Here is an 18,025-nt window from a genome sequence, read left to right as displayed (position 1 = left end):
CTTGTTTGTACATGGTTGGTTTCATGTCATCTCCCTCATTAGACTGTGAGCTCCTTGACAGCAGGACTTGTATTTTGCCCTTTTTTGCATCATCAGCACATCTTAGCACAACGCCTGGCATACAGTAGACACTTAATAAGTGCTGGTTGATATGTTGAAAAAGCTCTTCCAAAACTTCAGTTTTGTTCTGACCTTGCTCTGAACACAACTCAAAGCAGACACTCTTAACAATTAATTACCCTGGGAAGGATGTTTACTAATAAGAAGCAAATCTTATTTCTCCATAGCTTCTCTCCCATATGTCACCTCTCTACTCACATGACCATCACCCTGATTCAGGCTTTGTCACTTCTTGCCTTGACTCCTCACCATTCTGTGTCATCCCACCTATGCATCTTCCCGAGTTCAAATCTGGCCTCAGACACTTAGTAGCTATGTGACCGGGGTAAGTCACTTAACCCTCTTTGCCTCAGTTTCCTCAATTATAAAATAAGCTGGAGAAGGAAATGGCAAACCACTCTTTGCCAAGAAAACATCAAATGGGGTCACAAACAGTCAGACATGATTAAAAAAAACTGAACAACCACAAATGGTTAGGTGTATTCAGTACTGAAGACCCCAAAAAGAGTCATTAATGAATTGCTGTCCTATTGGAAAGGTCTCTTAGTACAGTGCTCTAGGCCTCTATCCCTGACCCCATACTGTTTAATATTTTTATCAATGACCAAGATAAAGGCATAGGTAACATGATTATTAAATTTGAAAATGCCATAAAAGACAAGAAATAAGCTAACATATAGGTGTCAGTCAGTATCTAAGAACATATTGACAGCCCAGAAAATCTGGACAGAATCGAAAAAGAAATTCAAGGATAAATATGAAGTCTTACTATTAGATGACTACCTCCCCACCCCCAGCCAAGGAAGTCCCTACGTGCTTGCATGAAAAAAAATCTGGGGTGCTGGGGTTTGGTAGGTGGCCAGAAGAAAAGATGCAACCTTTGGCTGTATAAAGGCAAGCATAGCACCAAAGACTAGGGGAGTCACTGCTCTACAGCACTCTCCCCTGGGCTATCCACATCTGGACTGCTCTACTATTCAGTTTCAAAGCTATGTTTGAGCAGTGGTGATGGAAGAAAATTGTACTTGGAGTCAGAGGGACCTCAGTTCAAATCCTACTGGGGCTGGAGTCAGGAGGACCTGGGGGGCAGGGATAATTGTTATACCCACTTTACAGATGAGGAACCCAAGGAAGAGAGAGAGGTGAAATTTGTGCCCTAGTTCACAGAGCTAGTTAAGTAAGTCCTTATCCGAGACTGGATTTAAAATCACTTTTTCTTAGTTTAACTCCAGCACTCTATTCACTGTACAATTTATTTGCTCTGTCTGGAGCACAGCTTCTTAAACTTTTTCCATTTGTGATTCCATTTCACCTGAGAAATGTGACCCTGGGCATATAGGTATATAAAATAAATACACATAACCTTTTACTATTGCCAAATTTTTCATGACCCCCACATTCAGTTACACAACCCCATATGGGGTCACAACCCACAGTTTAAGAAGCTTTGGTCTAGAGCAGCATAATATAATAGAAATTCTGCTCTGGAGTCAGAGGTCCTGAGTTCAAATTCTAGTGCTGCTACTTTACTACTTGGATTAGTTTTGGCAATTCCCCTAACCTCCCTTGCCCTCACCTATAAATGAGAAGACTAGATAGGATCAGTGGTATCGAACTCAAATAGAAACAAGTTCCCTGAACTGCATATAATAAACCCAGTAGGCCACATATTAGCTTAGAAAACCACATATTAACATCATCTGTATTTTGTTGAATTTTTATTTATTTTGTTAAATTATTTCTGAATTACATATTAACCTGGTTCCAGCTGTACATTTTTGACACCTCTGAACAAGATGACCTCTGAAGTCTCTTCTAGTTCTCAATTTATAATATAATAATTTATAATCTGTCCAACAAAAATTTTTATTAAGTAGCTACTATGTTCCAGTCACTATGCTAGGTATTAGAGACATAAAGACACAAATTTGTATAATAGTCCTTTTCTTTCAGGAGTACCCTATTGGAATCTGAGGATCTCAGGCCTATATAACCTTGGTAAACTTCAATCAGCTATCTGACCTACTCATCGGAGGTCTGACCAGATGGCCAGTCTAAAGTCCCTTCCAGTTCTAAATCTATGATCCTAGACAGGGAGAAAGAAGATATATTTTGTGTGGGGGAGGAGAATCGAGAAAGGCTGCACACAGGAGGTGGCACTGCACTAAGCATCCAAGGAAATGCTGTTCAGAGATCACAGAATCCTAGCACTAAAGCTTGAAGAAAAGAGACTGTAGAGAAGCAGTCTGAGATCTTGAACTATAGCTACAAGTTTCAGAAGCAGTAACACGCAGTGTGTACAAATACAAGCCCATTCTCATAGAACCCAGCTGTCTCTCTACCCAGCTGTTTTAGGCAGAGTGAAGCCATCAGCTCTCTCTCTACCTCCCAGACAACGAACAGGTACTGAATGAAATGAATTATGAAGAATGAGATACAGTTGAATTAAGCAACAGGAAGACGCTATTTAGAAGAAAACTTCAGACCAGTTCTTGGCTGGTGATTTTAAAAATTCTCTCTAAATCAGATGTATCCCAGGAACGAACAGACAATCTGGCTATGTTATCCACTGTTGTCTTAATAACTACTGAAACTTCTAGTCAATCTGTTAGATCACCACATTATTAAAACAGATTATTGAAAAGATTCTCATTCGAGATTCCATAATATCTTGGTTCAGCATGATCTTAATAATTTTTTTATAATAAAATTTTAATTTATTTGAAGTTAAGCCTTTTTTGTAGCTGGTGTGATATTCGTTTAAACATTTCCTCTACTGGTACTCAGGGTACATAAACCTTTAGGACAGTTTACGAGTTAATATGTCTGCATAGCATCTTGTTTTGCTGAAATCCAGAGAGGCATGGTTTCAGAAATCACAGCTCAGTAAGTGCTATGATGTAACACATTTTCCAATAGCACATACAGTAACTGAGGCAAAGTTCAAACAAACTTCTGGCAAAGTCATCCAAACCTCTTGCATCACTAAAACAACATTTTTGTGCTTTTTACCCCCAAACCTCTTTTCATCTACTAGTCTATGGAGTTGCCTGGCTAGATCATCCTTAAGCCTAAACCTAAAATCCTAGTCCCCAACAACAAATTCCTTGTGAAAATTTAATCCTGAGACATGTAATTAATCAACAGCAACTTACCATCACTGCTTCCCCTGAGGACTACATCTGGGGAGGGTGTCTGCTGAGAACGGGAGCCAAAGGAGTCCAGACTATCAAAAGAATCATCTCGCCCATGCCGGGGTGGAGAGAGGGAATCACTGCGCTCAGAATCCCAGCAGTCTATATAGCCACTGTCACGAATGCTGCGCTTGGGGCTGTCAATATCATCCGTTTCCTATAGGAAAGAAAAAAGCAAAGCAAAGAAAAAGTTACAGAAACTAATAAAGACCAAATCTCTGTAGTCTCTACAAATGATGCATTCATAGGTAATTGTCCTTTATTTGATTTAAGAATGTGAGGGTTATGTGTGGCTGCCACTTAAAAGTTATTGATAATCTCCTTCTCATTCCTTCCTTTTTGCCTGAATTCTCACAACTATAAAAACACATACAACCTTAATAAAATTTCCAAAGTGACCCAATCCCCTGCACCACACACACACACACACACACACACACACACACACACACACACACACACACACACACACACACCCTTTCAAGCCATAAGATCTTTAACTCCCATGAGTGATTAAAATGAAAGAGTATCAGATCATTTGAACTGGCAAGAAAAGACATGAGGTGAAAAAGAGAAATGAAAAACTAAGACCTTAACCTTGATTTGTCTTTCGGAGTCCATAACTACATTTCTAGAATGGAGAGAAGCTGCTAGCTTAGCCAACAGGACTGGTCCTGTCTACTCCTCTATGTCTGGCAGATGGTGGGCAAAGCACTTGTTTATGCTGCAGAACCAACTAGGCAAGAAGATCCTTACTAGCAGGCTCCCACTCTCCCTCAACCTCGAAGGGAAATTCTTGTTATGAAAGAGAGATGTCTTTCGGAGGCAATCAGCAATGAAAAATATGCAAAATGCTTCTCCCGATGCCTCAGAAGAATTCAGTCATGCTCTTCCCTCTTTGCCAGCTCTTGGCTCTAGGGGGATATGAATGCACTTGGAGCTGACCCACATGTTCAGAGCAGTGAGAACAATGCTTGTCTTTGACAGTCCTGTGATTATAAATTCTTTCCAGCACAAGCAACACATACTAAAACATTGAAACTCCAGCAGAGAGAAAGGTCAGTCGAAGCCATCCTCACCCTCGCGTTATAATAAATCCCTTGTTTTAGCCAGTGTCTTAGCATTAATTACAACAGCCCAGGCTGAGGAAAACAAAAATAACTATGGTCATTCAAAGATAAACCTAGATTTAATTTCTTAACCAATCCTCCCGCCCCCCAAACCCCACTTCCCAGACTGTCACTTATAAATCAGACATTCATAGATTGGCATTTTCTAAGCTGAAAACTTGGAATTTCTGGAGATGCTTACAAATTCATTTCAAGATGTCCTCCCACACTATAGAAATGAAAAGATAATTTGAAATGTGAAAAGTTCTTAAAATGAATATAGAGTTAGCCAGCAGAGATAGGAGCAGGCCTCTGAGGACACAACAGCCAAGGCGGCTGAAGTGACTACCTTCTGGGATGAGTGTGTGACTGTTCCATTGTGTCTCAGTGTAGCTGACATAGCTGCCTCCCACCCCCACCTCAACCTAGGAGGATGCCGGGGTGGGGTGCTGGGGGTAGCTGCAATGTGCAAAGACAGACAAAAGCTTTGCACCAAATAGAAGAGTGGGTGAGATGGAAAGGGCAAGACTAAAATATTAGCACTCTCTGACTCCTTCATAAAAGAGGACCAAGTGCAACTAGAGAATGAGCTGCCAATCCTTTGAGTGGCCACAAGAAAGATAGCTTTCAACTAGCCTCTTCTTAAGGGAGGGTTGGAGAAGCTCGGGGCAGGGATCGGGTGGGGGGATGATTTCCATGAAATAGTTTAGGGATAGTAACAAAAGTTCTAAAAGATATGAACGCACATTAGGCACTGTGTACTATAGTGTGTGTATTCCAGTGAACGGGAAAAGACACCAGCGATTGGATGAAATTAATCTTGTGACTAAAAAGTTGGCTTTTTACTGGTTTAGAATCAATCAATAAATGTGCCTGGTAATGGCAAATAATCATTTGTCCTTTTATAGACTATGCTGATTCTTTAAAATACCATATACATGCATCTGTGTCTACTATATTTCTATCAATTATCATAATGGACAATTGGTCAAAATCAGGAAAACAAGAAAAAAAAAAGTGTTCACAACTCAGATGATGAGGAAGCAAACATTCCTAGCACAATACCTAGACTAAGGTAAACCCCAAACACAGAAGCACTAGGAACGTGATGGCAACCATCAGTTTGGGTGTTCTTGCAGTCATATTAGTAGAAAAAATAATTCCATAGTCAACATAACTACAAAGGCATTTTAATATAAAACAGAATTCAAAAGCAAAAGCAAAAGTCTTATTTTTATTTTTATTTATTTAATTTTTTTAAAGTGAGGCAATTGGGGTTAAGTGACTTGCCCAGGGTCACACAGCTAGTAAGTGTTAAGTGTCTGAGGCCGGATTTGAATTCAGGTCCTCCTGAAATCAGGGCCGGTGCTCTATCCACTGCGCCATCTAGCTGCCCCAAAAGTCTTATTTTTAAAGGCCAAAATATGATTAATTAAAAAAAAACCAATTACTTCCAATATGATTCCCAATTTAAAAATTTTAAATATTTAAAAATTTTTATTTATAAGAAACAATTATATCCTTCTCAATAAGTAAACTTTAAATGAAATGCTCCAAAATTATAAAGAACAAGCACGGCTTAAAAGAAAAACCATGAGAAGCTACTCCCAACTCCACTCCTTTGCTGAGGTGGAAGTATTGTGCATTGCACATATTTTCAGACATTTCAGATGCATTGACCAGTTATGTTGATTTCTTTTTCCTTTTTTTCCTTTTGTGTTTAAAAATATTATTTGTTACATGTGATAGTTCTCTGGAAGGAGTAAAGGAAAAGATACTGGGTGAAACTATGGTGGTGTAAAAAATGATATCAGTAAAGAAACTTTAAAAATAAGCTTTAGGGGGCAGCTAGGTAGTGCAGTGGATAAAGCACCAACCTTGGATTCAGGAGGACCTGAGTTCAAATCTGGCCTCAGACACTTGACACTTACTAGCTGTGTGACCCTGGGCAAGTCACTTAACCCTCATTGCCCACGCTCCCCCCCCCCCAAAGCTTTAATTTAATTGTTAAAGAATCTGGAAAAAATGTTCTCAAAATATACTTTTAAGAAATCAGCCTTCTGTTTTCTGGGACAATTAATAATAAGCATTAAAATATTTTAAAATAATTTTACTATAAGGTTCCACCACCACAAAAACTTCAAGAGCCTTTGCTCTGAAGATAGACATTTTATTTATGTCTACTAACATTTATGTAGTACAATCATGTGTCAGACACTATTAAGTGCTTTACAATTATTACCTCATTTGATCCTCCCAACAATCCTGGGAGGAAGGTGCAATTATTATCCCCATTTTATAGATGAAGAAACTGAGGCAGACAGAGGTTACATGACTTACCCAGGGTCACACAGCTGGTGTCTGTGGCCAGATTTGAACAAAGATCTTCCTGATTCTAAGTGGGCAGTCTAACCACTGTGTCCCTAGCTACTAGTATTTTACAGACCAAAAGTAAAACAGGAACTTACCAAGAGCTGTAAATTCTGAAAATGGGTAAATCTTTTGGGCTGATGATTTGCAGGCTAATGCTCTCATCAGTATCATTGCCAACACTGTTATTAGACATATGGTATTATGACTATCTACTCTCTGAATGGCATTGGACTTTAGAAGCAGTGTTTGGTTCTGGATAGATTATAAAATTATTTATAGTCCAAAAGTGATATGCATTTTTAAAAGAAATTGGGCTGAAGAAGAAGAAGAAGAAGAAGAAGAAGAAGAAGAAGAAGAAGAAATTGTGCTCTCTCAATACCTGTGCTTTTATTGGTATAAGAGAGAAAACGGTAATTAACACTTATGTAGTGCCTTAAGATTGATCAACAAAAAGCACTACACATACAGCATCTCATTTAATTTGCAAATGTTCTACAAATTATGGTCTTGGGGAGCTGCCTGGAGATTTAGTGATTTCAGCAGCGTCAAAGACATAGTTTGAGTCAGAGGCTGAACCTGAACCCAGATCTTCCTGACTCCAAGACCAGCTCTGCATCTTCTATTCCATACTTTAGGAGAAAGCCATGAGAACACAAAACCTTAGAAAATATACTTGGGCACCTGGCCTATGTTGTATCCTATTTCTCCCTTTGTTGTTCTTGTTGGTGAGTCTTTGTGACCCCATTTGGAGTTTTCTTGGATACTAGAGCAGTTTACCATGTCCTCCAGCTCATTTTACAGATGAGGAACTAAGACAAACAGCGTTAAGTGACTTGCCGAGGGTCACACAGCTAGTGAGTGTCTGAGGTCACATTTGAACTCAGGTCTCCCTGACTCCAAGCCCAGCCCTCTACCCACTGAGCCGCCTAAGCTGCTTTCATTTCTTTCTTAGATTGGTGCTATTTAGTAGATACAGTTCAACACTGATCATTATGGATAATCCACTTCAAAGTATTCAAAATTGACTTTAGTTGACTTTAAAAACCTAGGTATTGTTGACCTCATCTAAAATTAGCTGTCAAAACAGTCCCATTCATAGTTATTTGGCATTTCACTATCAGAATAGGTTTTCAAGGGGTGGAAAATATTAGAAGGGCCCAAATATCTCTCCCCCAACTATAGGAGAAAGGAAAGTGGGTGGAGGGGGAAGGAAGTCAGTCAATAGGTTATTACTTTGAGCTCCATCTGCTCTCACACAGCTAGTTATGGGAAAGAAAAACAGTCAAAAGTCAAGATTTGTTCATGACTGAACAGCAAGCCAAGAACAGAAAACCTGGATCAAGTGTTGGAACTGGAAACAGAGCAATGTGGACCATCTGAAAAATGAAAATGTGGTCACCTGTAGTCATCCTTGGCCAGCACCCTCCCATAGGAATCTAAACAGGGTGTCTTGTCATACAACCAGAAATATATGGGTGGGCCCCAGAAACGAGTCAAACCCTCCACAGGCTCCTACCAAAGTACCATCCTGGTATGTATTTTGTTCCCAGATCACCCAGCAGGATGATTCTGACAAGCTCACAATGGGGTCCCCACATACCTACCTGCCATCCAAGGGCATACCAGAAAGGCTTCTGGACACGGGAGTGAGAGGGCATGGGTTGAAGTGCTTACTTGCCATCCCAAGTGCCCAGCTGAACCAAAATGTTCAAGGAGAATAAACAATATGTTAAAAGGCTGGGGCCAACATCACTCTCTGAACTCCCTGCTGTTGGCCAGCTTTCTCTCCCACTGTGAGCAGCCATTTCACTAGGCGTTCCCCCATACGTGCCTGCATATAGACACATGTAAGTATATTTACACAGGCTGAATCTGCATAACACACACATACCACACATACAGACAGACCTGGTGATGGACTGCACATCTGTTTTCCAAGAATCAGCCTAGCTAAGTTTGAAGAGGTTCATGCCTACAAGTTTGGCCACAAGTTAGTTCATCCATCCATCCATCCATCATTGGCAGCAATAAATATGTACAAAGACATCGAGGGACTGGGTTGTGTATAAATACAACAATAAAAGAGAATTCCTCAGGAGCAGTACGATACAGAGGAAAAAGTGTTACCTAGAGTCAGAAGACCTGAGTTCAAATTCCACCACTAGATTTGCTATTTCTGTAACAATAGGCAAGTCATAATCTCTCTGGGTCTGAGTGTTTTCATTTTTAAAACAAAGGTGTTGAACTAAATGGATATGAAAGTCCCTTTAAGCCTTAGACCTGTGATTCTATGAAATTATAGATGCTGAAAATACTGAAGCAATTAAAACTTATCTATGGTCTCAAATGATTACAGCTCATACAATTATATGTGGCATGTGGAATTAGGCCCGAGCTGTTCAACAAAAGGGCAGGTCACCCAAGTATGGTGGCACATACCAATAATCCTCTGCTATGAGGGAGTTGGGACTGTTGGGTTGCTCAGACTCAGGAGTTCTCTTTAAGAGGCAGTGAGGCAAGTCAATTGGGTGTCCACAGGAGGTCTAGCACCAATAGAGTGAACCATGGGAGGACCCAGGAGTGGACCAATAGAATGAACCATGGGAGGCCTAAGGAGAGAGAAACTATTTCAGGTTGGAAGCAGCAAGATAAAGCTTCCATGTTGATCAAAAAAGTGGGATGGAGTACATGAATGATCACTGCAATTTCTGCCTGGGCAACATAGCGAGAGCTGGACTCAATCGGTCAGTCAATGGTTTGGTCTCCATGACCTCTATGACTCTTTTTAGCTCTAAGATTTTATGATTGTGACTCCATTCCCCAAGGTACAACAGAGCACTTTGAAAACCTTGATACACTATATAAACACTACTGATTATTTTCATTACTAGTAGGAAAGTCTAGAGCTAATATAAAATTGTGAACAGGGGAGATTTCAAAAATGAATGAATACTTTGAGAGATGGGGGGACAGTAGCCAAATTCAGGAAATACTTTACTGTATGAGATGCAATATCTTTTAAGTGAGGCAATTGGGGTTAAGTGACTTGCCCAGGATCACACAGCTAGTAAGTATTAAGTGTCTGAGGCTGGATTTGAACTCAGGTCCTCCTGACTCCAGGGCCAGTGATCTATCCACTGTGCCACCTAGCTGCCCCAGAGATGCAATATCTTGACAGGTACTGAGAAACAGGGTAGAAGGGAGGAGGATAGAGCACTAAACTTAAAATGAGGAAAATCTGGGTTCAAATTGTATCCTTACTAGAAACTGCTAGTGGCAAAGAGATTATCATTTAACCTCTCAGCCTCAGTTTCCTCATCTGTAAAACAGGAATAAGATGTTTTACCTACCTTATGGAGTACTTTGCATAAAGTGCTCTAAAATGTCAGTTAGCATTACTATTATTATTGTTCCCTATCCTACTTCTTAAAACAGTAAGGTATAATTTGATATATGTATTCCAGCATCCCTATTTCAATAAGTTTTTTAATCAATTTGATTTTGAAAGATCCTAAAATATATTCCCGACCATACGAACCCTTGATGTATATAAATGTATGCTGTTAATTAAAGACATATTGTATCTATACATCAAAGCAGCCTCAACTGCATTTTTCCTGGGAAACATTTTTAGCAGAGCTCATGTTACTGTATATATAATTCAAGATATAAACACATTTGCATTATTTTTTAAAATTGTCTAACTCAGACTTTAAAAAGAAATTGATTGGCTTTTCTCCAACTTGAACCAAACTGATAAGTGTACTGTAAAAATGAAAATGATATTAGGCTGCTTAATTTTCTTTTCAATATCCAACTCATTACTGTGTCATACTTGTAATGTACATTGGCAACAGAGTGAGAACCATTTTAGTTTGTCCAGATTTTCAGATCCTACATCATATCTAGAAAAAGTCCTTGGTTCTAAAGGCTTAGAAAAATGATTTTTTTCACCTGATACTCAAATTTTATTGCAAAAATTATATGTAATAAGTGCTACAATTAGTCAATATCATTGTTGTTGTTTAGTGATTTCAGTCGTGACCTCATTTGGGGTTTTATTGGTAAATATCCTATAGTGGTTTGCCATTTCCTTTGTCATTTCCTTCTCTAGCTCATTTTACAGATGAGGAAAATGAGGCAAACAGAGTTAAGTGATTTACACAGTGAGTAAGTGTCTGAGGTCAGAAATGAACTCAGAAAGATAAGTTAATGATTTTTAAAATTAAGGTGCAAGTTAAGTGTTCATTTTCTATAAAACTGCATTGCTTTAATCAATTTCCTTCTTTAAAAAAATGAATGAACTTTAGCACTGACATATTTTCCCCAGGCCAGTGAAAGATAATTCTAGTCTGAATTAGATCTTTAGTGATCCAATCCTAATTGGACTCAATGCTCTTGTATGTGAAGGCCAAACAGTTCAGGTATGCAGGGGATATATGTGGCAAAGATTTAATCAATCTTAAAACGTGGTGGTTTGCACATGCCTGAAACATTTTTTGTGTCCCCATGAAATAACTGCAAAGCTGAACTGAGATGCCCTTCAAAATCCAGGAGACTCGAGCTTATTCCTTTTCATCCTTTAACAGCCCTCATAAGCCAAAGATGAAGAGTATAGTTACCTTTCGCATCTGTGCCAACAATCCCTCAAACTCCTTCAGGTTCAGTGTGGTTCCACTATATGCGGTGCAGCTGTTTGCTGCTTTTCCCAGCCAGTAAATGGTAACTAATACCTGAGGGGGGAAAAAAGGAGGCATAAGTACAGAACCCCTTTGTAAGATTACTTTTTGACTTATGAAGGAATCTGTACTCGGCACTAACAGGAAGGCAGAAGAGGGAGAATGTCTGATACTGATTTATTAAAAGCTCACCATCCATGAGGTACCCATTAAATATAAAATTCATTTTAATAAGAACCTAATGTTATGTTAGTCTGCACAAACAGGCTTCATTAGTTGACACTGGACTAAGGTTTTAGGGAAAGTTCAGTAACGGGAATGGGCTCCCAGAGAAAGACTGGAAAATCCTACAACGTTATTTTCAAAGAATGAAAGTGTTTCAAAATTAACCCATCAAAAAGTCTTCAACTGTCTGAACTCTTCATTGACCTGGAGCAATCTGCCAGTAACTTTAAAGAATCACAGTGGAGGTGGGAGTGGGGAGGGGGGGTCTAAGGCTAAAATGTCTCAATTCTACATAGGGGTTTTGCTACATAATACTGATGAGAAGAAAAAATGTAGGAATGATTAAAAGTCTCTAACATGCCTACCATGAAATGGCATTTGAGTAAAGCTGAGCATGGGGGGGGGTGTATCAAGGGGTTGGGGGAGAGGAGGATGGTGACTATAACTCCACAACTATAAGCCAGGGATGTAATGAGCGGTGGAATCAGGAAGTGTATAAGGACTTGATTGGAACTAACAATTAAATTTCATTTAATCTGGAACTCAGTGACTTGAACCTTGCTGATGCTGATGCTGACACACTGATATCAATTCAACACCTCATATGTTTGTGAATCTTTTATTCTCAATTCAATGTCGTGAAGCTGTGGTCCCAAGTTAGTGTGGGTTTTCTATCCCTCAAAAGAAAATGTCGAGAAAAACCACATAACATACATCAATTTGCATCCCCCAAATCGAGGCCAGAAAAGTTTCATTGGAGGGTTAGTGGGTTAGTCCCTTAGAAGGGAACAATCCAGGTCCAGGCAAGGTTGCTCTTTCATTTCCATCTTCAGTACTATTTTATTTGCAAAATTAGGGAGGGTTCTAAATATTTAGTAGAGTTAGCACTCATTCTGTCTTGCCTCCCTTCATTAACCAACCAGGCCTGAATATGTTTTGGAGGACACAGCATTTACACATGGCTTTAGATGGCAATAAGCCCAAAATATGAACTTTGTATTATGGCTTCAATTATATTTTGATTCTATACTTCTGCAGGAACAATCTCCTTCATGACTCTCTCCAAACATCCATTTCCATGCAAATCTTGGCACTTGAATACATTTAACAAGCAAATTTCCAGAGAATAAAAGCCTCCAAATGTGAGTACTTTAACCAGGGTCATAAAGTAACTCTAATTTAGACTAAGTGTATCAGACTATTTGGAAAATCCTAATGGTAAGACACAAAGGCGTCAAAAGACAGGCACCTTTCATCTATGGACTTAAAAAAAAATACAATTGAAATTCTACTAGGAAAGATTCTACCTCCTGTGGAATTTCAGCATGAGGAAGAGGTAGAATGGGAAAAGAGGGTGTCAGTCAAGTTTACAAGCTAACAGGATAAAAAAACAACCCCACCCCACCCCCCCACAAGCTACCACTATACCATAACCAAAAGAATCCAGATACTCTCTGCCAATATTATAAGCATTAGACCATTTCTGATATTCTCCAATTCAAAATGGAATTGGTTTAACCTATTTGCCTTTTGTAACTGAAACCCAACTGGGGAAATGCTGGTTTGGAATAGCAGCTTACTTCATATGACTGTACAATTATAAAGTGTTTTCACATATATTGTTTGCTTTTCTCTTTGGAAAACACCAGTGAATACTTGAAAGGTCCATGTGAAAAATAAATTAGCAAAAATGTAGCCTCCTACAATAGTTGCCACTTCAGGTTACTCTACTGGTTTCTTAAAACAATTTGCTCAAATATCTTAATTTAATAATCTCGTCTGTGCCTACCAACCTGGTGAGAGGCTGTATAACATAACTATTACCACATGTCACTTGGTCTCTTAAGAAACCAAACCACTCACTGAAGATAAGCTGTCATTTCTTTCCAAATTTGGTGTTTGTAAAATTATAATGAAACCCTAAAATTTTGCCACTCCCATTCCCAATAGTGTCATTAATTACTCTATCAGCACAATATATATTTTTATTCCAGTGATGGTTCTTTCTCGGTAAATGAAGGTATCATATCATGAACTGAATTTATCGCTTTGGACATAAACAAAACCTGAAGTATACAATAAAACAGATCTATATGTAAGTAAAAAGTAAAATTGGAACTTACGTTTTTCAGCTTTCTACTACAGTCAATGCTCCTAGTATAGAAGAAAAGGAGAAGGAAAGTAATTAGAAAAGCAAATTCTTCATATATGTATATTTCCTCCAGAAATCTATAAAATATTTTTGGAATTTAAATACAAAATAACTAGAAAGATAACAATAATTTAGACATATATAGCTAAGGATTTCAAAAATGGAACAAAGATCAAGTGGAGGGTTTAGCCTTCATGAGGGAAAAGCATGATTGTAGCACTTTAATGAAATATTATAAAGATGAAGATAGGGACAGAACCTGTAATGACACTGGTCTAGGAACTCCCCAGTGAAGAAGAAACTCTTTCTACAACCCCACTTTCTCTATAAATAGAGGGTTCTTAAAAGTGTTGACTTGAGCAGTGAGAGGCTAAGTGACTTGGCCAAGGTCATACAGCCAGTATTTGTCAAAACTAAGACTTGAACTCAAGTCTTCCTATGTTCGAGCTTACCTCTCTTTCACTATCCCATACTCTTTAATCTATCTTTCTCTAAAATTAAATGCTATTTAGTCATAGTAACATAGAAGAACAATTAGATTCATAAATTTTAAATTCACAAATACTTTAATGTATTTTACACATATTCTCAAAGCTTAATTGCTTAAAACTAGAGGTATGATCATAGTAATTAATAAGGGAGAATGTAACTATATTTCATAAGTCTTACATTTCACCCTAGGGAGCTCAGTCAATACTTATCCTCCCTTAAGCACAAAAAATTTATTTAAATCCTCATAGATTTGATAGTAGATGTTTAAGAAGCAATATAATTAATAAATTAAGTTATTTAAGCTGTGAACATCAGCCAATGTTGGAGTTTTAACTACAGTGTGTATGCATACATGTAAACACAAAAATGTGCATGAATTCAAGAAGGCTTCCAAAATTAAACCAAAGTATGTAAAGACATATATGGAAAATTATTTTATGGTAGACATATATGTGAGAATTCCAAACACTCATGTAAAAGTGTCCACTTCAAAGTTTTCATCATTCAAACATAAAGGATTTGTTTCCTTTTAAGAATAATTAATTAGAAACTGGGAACCTAAAAGGGAAAGGGAAGAGAATAAGCATCTATATAACAATTACTATGTGCCAGGCACTGTGCTAAAACACTTCACAAATATTTCATTTGATTCTAACAACAATGCTGTGAGATAGGTGATATTATTATTCCCATTTTAAATTTGAAAAAACTGAGGCAAACCAACTTGCCCAGAGTCACATAATAGTGTCTAAAGCTGGATTTGAGACTAGATCTACCTGACTCCAGGCTACTACCTTATTCAGTACACCACCTTGCTGCTTTTATTGAATGGTACATTCTAAAAAACTGCATCTCTCTCTCTCTCTCTCTCTCTCTCTCTCTCTCATGTTCAACATATACAGAACATATCAATTTTGTATACTCATACATATGCATATCCTATAATAATTCTGTATAATTAAGTGAAAATGTTGTGAAAATAATACAAAGAAATGGTTGAGAAAATCTCACAATACTCCTTCCTAACACCATCACGTTGCTTTGTTTATTAATATACCTCTCTAAACCTTGGCTTTGATTACTCGTTCTAATTGTCTGACATATGTGCCAAATTGCATGAAATTAGAAATAGTGAAAAAGTCCTTGCCACCAAATCCTTGGAACTGTCCAGTGCTACAACAGGTATAAAATGGTGCTGAAGAAGGTACATTACCATATGGCTTGCTGCTACCAGGAGCAGTGGACTTTTCCATTGGATTTCTAGTTGAAACCTCCACTGCTAAATGTACACTGAACAGCATAACATGTTTCATCCTTCCGTATTTCATTGACTCCCAATTTTTGGTTCTATCCATTACTTATTAAAAAACTAAAGTTTTATATTAAAAAATGTCAACAGTTGCTCTTTAAGATTAGTTGCCATACTTTGTGGATTACAGCATACAAAAATGTAAATAACAAATTAGTTTTTTATGTATTCACCAGCTCTCCTGATCTGACAGAAGAAGAAATCAAAACTAGAGGACATGCTGTTATGGCTTCAATCTAGCACTGAGATAACAGTTTTACAATGTCCCCTTGTACAGTGCATCCTGGGGCTGATATCATAACAAATAAAACCTGCACTCTTGATGAAGGACTTTGGAGGCAGGCAGTTAACTTCTCTCCTGTACCCTGAACCCCAGAAACAAGAGGAAAAACATTTGGTAATCCTGGTACTATGGGTGGACAACAACATTATAACCTTTTTATAAAAATGGTTACATTCGGGGCAGCTAGGTGGCGCAGTGGATAGAGCACCAGCCCTGGAGTCAGGAGTACCTGAGTTCAAATCTGGCCTCAGACACTTAATACTTACTAGCTATGTGACCCTGGGCAAGTCACTTAACCCCAATTGCCTCACTTAAAAAAAAAAAAAGAGAAAAATGGTTACATTCAAACCACGGTAATAGAAAAGGGAAGGACTTAAGGGAAGATGATAGATTAGTATCCTTCTGACTATAATTATCAAGAGGGAGAAAGAGGAAAGAGCAAAACTCAAAGACCAGGAAAAGGGGGCGGGGGAGGAAATGGGAGGACTGAATAACAGGAAAAGAAAAGGAGGGGAAGAAATGGAAATAGAAGAAAAGAAGGCCGGAGAACAAAGAAGAATTGGGGGGGGCAGAGGCAGAGGGAAGAAATAAGAACACAGAAAGTCATTGGGAAGTAACTGTATCCACATCATTAAAACCCATTGGCTCATCTTTTCTTGGACTCTCCTCCCTCCCTCCCCTGCCTTCCTTCCCTCATCGTTTATAATTATAGTCATACTACAATTAGCATAAACTCTTTTGTAATCTGAATGTAAGAGTTTCTAGGATGTGAACACTGAATTCCCAGAACTAGACTCCCTAAAACCCCATGAAGATGACATCAGGACTATACTTTTTTTTTTTTTTTTGGTGAGGCAATTGGGGTTAAAGTGACTTGCCCAGGGTCACAGGGCTAGTAAGTGTCAAGTGTCTGAGGCCGGATTTGAACTCAGGTCCTCCTGAATCCAGGGCCAGTGCTCTATCCACTGAGCCACCTAGCTGCCCCAGGGCTATACTTTTTTTTTTTTTGCGAGGCAATTGGGGCTAAGTGACTTGCCCAGGGTCACACAGCTAGTAAGTGTCAAGTGTCTGAAGCCAGATTTGAACTCAGGTACTCCTGAATCCAGGGCCGGTGCTCTATCCACTACGCCACCTAGCTGCCCCCCCAGGGCCATACTTTTACAAAGGGATAGTCACTTCCTAAGTGAGGTTTGCTTTCTCTGGCTTCCCAGGTGAAAATGCATGGAACTTTTTTGTCAGATAAATCAATTACCATTACTCTTGGCCAACTGTAATTCTTATCAGAAGATACTCAAAGATTATGAAATTATTTACCATGGTTATTTGCTCTACTGAAGAAGTCTCAAAGGGCAAACAAAGTCCAGCCTCTTTGGCAATATTACATATTATATGCAAATGTGTATGTGTACACACATATACATAGCTATCCAGTGCCTAGAATCAGAGTCCCAGAGTGATCTTGTCCACTCCCTGAATTGCAGTCAAGAGGAAAGAGAACTAGATAGGGAATGAAGCCCCTTGGTACCAAGTCTGCCCCTGTCACTTTGTATTTGTGTGACTTTGGACAAGTCACTTTACTCCTCTCTATTTATCAGTTTCCTCCTCTGTAAAATAAGGAGGGAGGACTAACTTATTCAGTCTGAATCTAGTTCTAATTCTAAAACTTTGTGCACACAATCTTTCATTTTACAGAAGATGAGGCTCACAAAGGTTACCTGCCCAACATCCCAAACACAGTAGCAGAGTTAAGACTAGCATATGAACCTCCAAATACTCAATCTAGGTTTCTTTCCACTTACTATTTCCAATTAAATAAGAACATCATTTAGCTGGATTGGGCAAAAGAGGAAAAAAATTTATTTGGATATTTCAAAAAACCAGATGTTTAAAAACTCTTTTCTTGAAGAATATATGATTTATTAGGTGTGTGTCTTCCCCTTTAAATAATGCAGTCAGTAATTCTAGACAGTTTTGAGGTACCTATATAGCTCATTGGATACAGCACTGGGTCTGGAGTCAGGAAACCCTGCATTCAAATCCAACCTCACTAGTTGTATGATCCTGGGCAAGTCACTTAACCTCTCTTTGC

At 38.6% G+C, this 18,025-nt stretch overlaps 1 protein-coding gene across 7 annotated transcripts in view; it reads right to left on the bottom strand.

Moving 5' to 3' along the window:
- LIMCH1 (LIM and calponin homology domains 1) overlaps window positions 1-18,025 on the bottom strand; it is a 376,071-nt gene that overhangs the window by 89,027 nt on the left and 269,019 nt on the right. For 5 of the 7 annotated variants that reach the window (XM_043970433.1, XM_043970436.1, XM_043970435.1 and 2 more), the window contains exons 5-7: window positions 13,824-13,854; window positions 11,419-11,529; window positions 3,276-3,471 (exon numbers count right to left, since the gene is read on the bottom strand). In XM_043970433.1, coding sequence (XP_043826368.1) covers window positions 3,276-3,471; window positions 11,419-11,529; window positions 13,824-13,854 — 338 coding nt within the window. Of the gene's footprint in view, window positions 1-3,275; window positions 3,472-3,911; window positions 4,061-11,418; window positions 11,530-13,823; window positions 13,855-18,025 lie in introns of those variants that run through there. The other 2 variants (XM_043970439.1, XM_043970440.1) reach the window with 1 other exon arrangement.

Source organism: Dromiciops gliroides, chromosome 6, assembly GCF_019393635.1.
Source record: "Dromiciops gliroides isolate mDroGli1 chromosome 6, mDroGli1.pri, whole genome shotgun sequence".
Classification (NCBI taxonomy): domain Eukaryota; kingdom Metazoa; phylum Chordata; class Mammalia; order Microbiotheria; family Microbiotheriidae; genus Dromiciops; species Dromiciops gliroides.
Note: the sequence above shows the minus strand (reverse complement) of the source record. Positions and strands in the feature narration are given on the sequence as shown.